Below are 3,859 nucleotides of genomic sequence, written 5' to 3' on the forward strand. Positions count from 1 at the left end.
ACATTTCCATTGTACAAGGTAGGATAAATAACCTAGGAATAAGTTAAAGTATGTGGAAGGATGTGCGTAGGTCACATGCAGCCGTGAAGATACATCAACATACAATGGACTTGAGCAACTGCAGATTTTAATATCGCAGAAGGATCTAAACCTAGCGTTTCTCCCTGTTGTCCTCTATGCCGGGAATTCTCTCACGACCCCCATTCCCTGATAGATTTACATGTTTTTACTTACTTATTTTTGTTTTGGCATATATACCTTGTCCATGCATTCCTTGTACATGTTGTGCTGGATTTTTTAAAAAGATGGTTTCTTTCAAGTTTCTCGAAATACCCTCCCCTCTTATTTCTCCTTTTCCTCTTCTGATAATCCCTTTCTTCTCCCCATCCCCTTTTTCTTTTTTGATGTTTATTTTTATTTATTAACCTTTTCCAAACTTTATTCCCAGGCGTTTTCAGCTTAATTTGCCGCAAAGAATGAATTAGATATAAGCGAAAACTGAAAAGAGCTGCACTGTCCGGGGGCTTGGGCTTAAAAATATTAAAGATCTAGATTTTATCAGATCCATAATAAACAAAAAATTTTTAAAAAGCAGTCATGATATAAAATAGCAGCTCCTGTAACTTCTGCAAGTGTCACCTTCTTCAGAAGTTGCTTCAATTCAGTTTGCCTCATTCTTAGAAGCCTCATCAAAATTCTCCACCAGATCCGGAACGTCATCATCATCCTGTCCAGGAGCAAGTGGTGCTTTTCCATCCACAGATTGTTCAGGCAGAGCTTCAGCCAGTCTCCTTAAACTAGTCGGATTGTCTGCACCAAGCTGATTTAGGATGCTGGGAAGCATTTCTGTCGGCTGCTTTGTCTCAGTGTGGCCTGTAATGGTGAAGGTGTTTGCTGCCAGAGATGCCTGAACTTTAGGGTTGTTAAAATGGATCACTGTTCCTTGGTTTGTAAACATGTTCACCTCTTCAGTACCAGAGATACCATTTAGCCCTAACTTCTTTAAGGAGAACTGCAGTTTTTTATCGTCTGCTGTGGCTGTTCTGTGAACCACCTTCTTCTTTCTACAAGCAGTTCCTTTCCCACCAATGCGCACTTGTGCCTGCAGCTTGGCGAGTTTTTCCTGGTTCATGATCGGTTTCTTTCATCTTGTCGGAGTGGAAATGGGACCGCGCGGGGAACTAAGATTCTCGCTCAGGGGGTCTCGGGCAGACCACCTGAGATAAGGCAGAGACGCAAGATGGCAGCTAGCCCCCTTTTTCTTTCATGACATATCTATGTGATTTGATGTGTCTATACAGGATCTAGGATCCATAAGTAAGAAAAAAGGTGATCTTTTTCTGAGTCTGGTTTATTCTAATTAACGTTAGGATCTCAAGCTGTATCTATTTTCTTGTAAAGAATACAGTTTCATTCTTCTTTGTGGCTGGATGAAATTCCATTGTCATATACACCACATATCTGCTATCTATTCATCTGTTGACAGACACCTAGGCTGATTCCATGACTAGGCTACCAATAAGCACAGTCAAGAGTGCCCCCAATAAAATACTGTACACACACATCGTGAACATAATGCTCAAGTGTCACTTCCTCTGTCACACCATCCTTGACACCCTGAGCCAGATTCAGCAATGCTTTCTCTTCCATATTTTTAGTATACTTTAATGTGTCTATAGGCAGTTATCAGCCACAAAAAAAAGAAGCAAGATTTTTAAGCAGCCAAATACTAAAACAGCCTAAATTGAGACGATTGCTTCCTGTATTTTTGGAGTCCCAAGACCCTGCAGAGTACTTGAACACAGTGTGCATGAGTGAATAGCAGATAGAGCAACAGTCCTAAAAGTCAATTTAAGTTTCTCTTAAATAAACAAGACTCCAGTGAATTTTGCATCAAAAAGACATGAAACTCCTATAGCATCTACGTATGTGTGCTTGAGCACACATTGCTGTGATTAGCACCTATCAGTTTTCCCAAGGGTATTTGGGATATCAGTTCCAAATCTTCAGTATAATTCAGTCTCCTCAAAAAGCTAAAACTTTTAATTTTTTTTTGTTACATGATTAAAACAGAAACAAGCAAAGCAAAATCAAATCGCAGAGCTGCAAAGGACTTTTGAGCTTACATAGCTTGCAGGACCTTGCAAGTCTAAAGTTTATCCCCATTCACTCCCATGTCCCACGTGGAATTATCAAATGACCACGGAGTGTGGGTGGTAGCAAAGAGGGTGATTCTTCTCTCTTCCTGTTGAGTCATACCTCCAAGCAGAGGAAGTGACCTTAATTTGTGGATAGCTTGTTGTTTGAAATCGGAGGCTACATCACAGCCCTGCTCCATGTGGCTTTTCCTTCTTAGCTTCATAAATTTCCCTTACATTTGCAGCCAGCGTGAGTTATTCACCATTTCCCAATCTGGTGTTTGTGCAGCACCACAGGCAAAAGTTAATATGTACTCTGGCTGCCCCAGGGACTCCAGGGTAACAGTAATGATAGAATTAATCTATCAATGCGGTCTCTAAAAAGCACCTCCAGGCTAGCTTCTTGAACAAAAGGCAGAGGGGAACAGAAAAGATATGTTGGTTACCACCATTATCTAAATGGATGCAAATGAAGCCAAATTGAAAATGTCTGGCCTTAGCAGAGGGGATAAGAATCAACAGACCGGCCATTTGCATGTTTTATTGTAATAGTGAATCCAGACATGATGACTGAGCAGGGATGCAGGCACCTCAGGAAGGTAATTGATTCTCACATTTACTCTCACTGTCTTGATGGGAGGAGAAATGGCTAGGCTTTCTGAACATTCACGAGCTTCCAAGCTGGGAGAGCATGCTGACAGTTTAGGAGAACTTGGCACTGGTGCCAGTGAGTTAGTGAATTCTGATAGGCATCTTTTCCTGTTAGTTCTGGTCAAATGGTGGCTTTCGGTGCCGAGTAACTAACTTTGATTGAACACTAATTCAGGTACAGCAGTAAGTTCTTTATATACATTTCATCGCTCAAGTCTCCTGGCTCTTGGGTAGAGTCCATCATTCCAATTTTATGGGGAGAAGGCAAGTTAACAGCCGACTTCACATGGTAAGTGGGTGAGTCCAGATATAAAAACACATTTGGCTAATCCCAGAGCCAGAGCTGTGGGCACGTAAAGTCATTTCTTTTTCTACTATCAAATCATCAAGGTAGTCAGTTGTTAAGTACTTGGATAGATGGTAATACAAATAGTTTCCCTGCTTCCAAGTCCTTGTCTGTAATAAAATGCACTAGAAATAACAAAAAATAATTTTGGTTGTTTTCTGAAAGCAGCAGAGGAGGTCTTTTCTTGTCATCTTGCTCATTTACATTTCTGTTCCTGTTCCTCCTTCTTCTCCTCTTCTTCCTCTCCCTCCTTCTCCTCTTCCTCTGCCTCTTCCTCTTCCTCCTCCTTCTCCTCCTCCTCTTCATCATCATCAGCGGGACTCTTTATTGAATCGTTACTATGTGGCTGCTACTATACTTAATGGCAGAGGTGGTATTTAAATCCAGGACTGCCTGATCCTGAAGCCTCACATTTTAATAACACATGTGAACATGTTCATGCATGTGCATATTCATGTACGTGCACAGCATGTGAAAATTATCAGAACAAAAGATAACCTTGAATGTCCTTCCTCTAGTACTACTATTCACTTGGTTTTGGTTTGGTTTGGTTTGGTTTGGTTTGGTTTGGTTTGGTTTGGTTTGGTTTGGTTTGGTTCAGGGTCTGTCACTGACCTGAAGCTTGCCAAACAGGCTGGGCTGGATGCTCAGTGAGCCCCACAGATCTGGCTGTCTCTGGAATTACCAGACATTGCCACCATACCTCGCTTTTTGTACTTGGGTT

At 41.4% G+C, this 3,859-nt stretch overlaps 1 protein-coding gene across 2 annotated transcripts; it reads right to left on the minus strand.

Annotated features, from left to right (window-relative positions):
• Positions 1–496: 496 nt before the first annotated feature.
• Positions 497–1,152, minus strand: LOC117715399 (transcription factor BTF3-like). Of its 2 annotated transcripts, XM_076940972.1 has the most exons (2): positions 763–1,138; positions 497–708 (listed from the first exon to the last, which is right to left on the minus strand). In XM_076940972.1, exons 1-2 carry the CDS (start codon positions 1,130–1,132, stop codon positions 662–664), a joined length of 417 nt encoding a protein of 138 aa, XP_076797087.1. In that variant the 5' UTR covers positions 1,133–1,138; the 3' UTR covers positions 497–661. The 2 variants fall into 2 exon arrangements, with proteins under 2 accessions (XP_076797087.1, XP_034368083.1); XM_034512192.2 differs by having other exon boundaries at positions 497–1,152.
• Between the last annotated feature and the right edge of the window lie 2,707 nt (positions 1,153–3,859).

The sequence above is a fragment of the Arvicanthis niloticus genome, chromosome 9 (genome assembly GCF_011762505.2).
Source record: "Arvicanthis niloticus isolate mArvNil1 chromosome 9, mArvNil1.pat.X, whole genome shotgun sequence".
NCBI classification, from domain to species: domain Eukaryota; kingdom Metazoa; phylum Chordata; class Mammalia; order Rodentia; family Muridae; genus Arvicanthis; species Arvicanthis niloticus.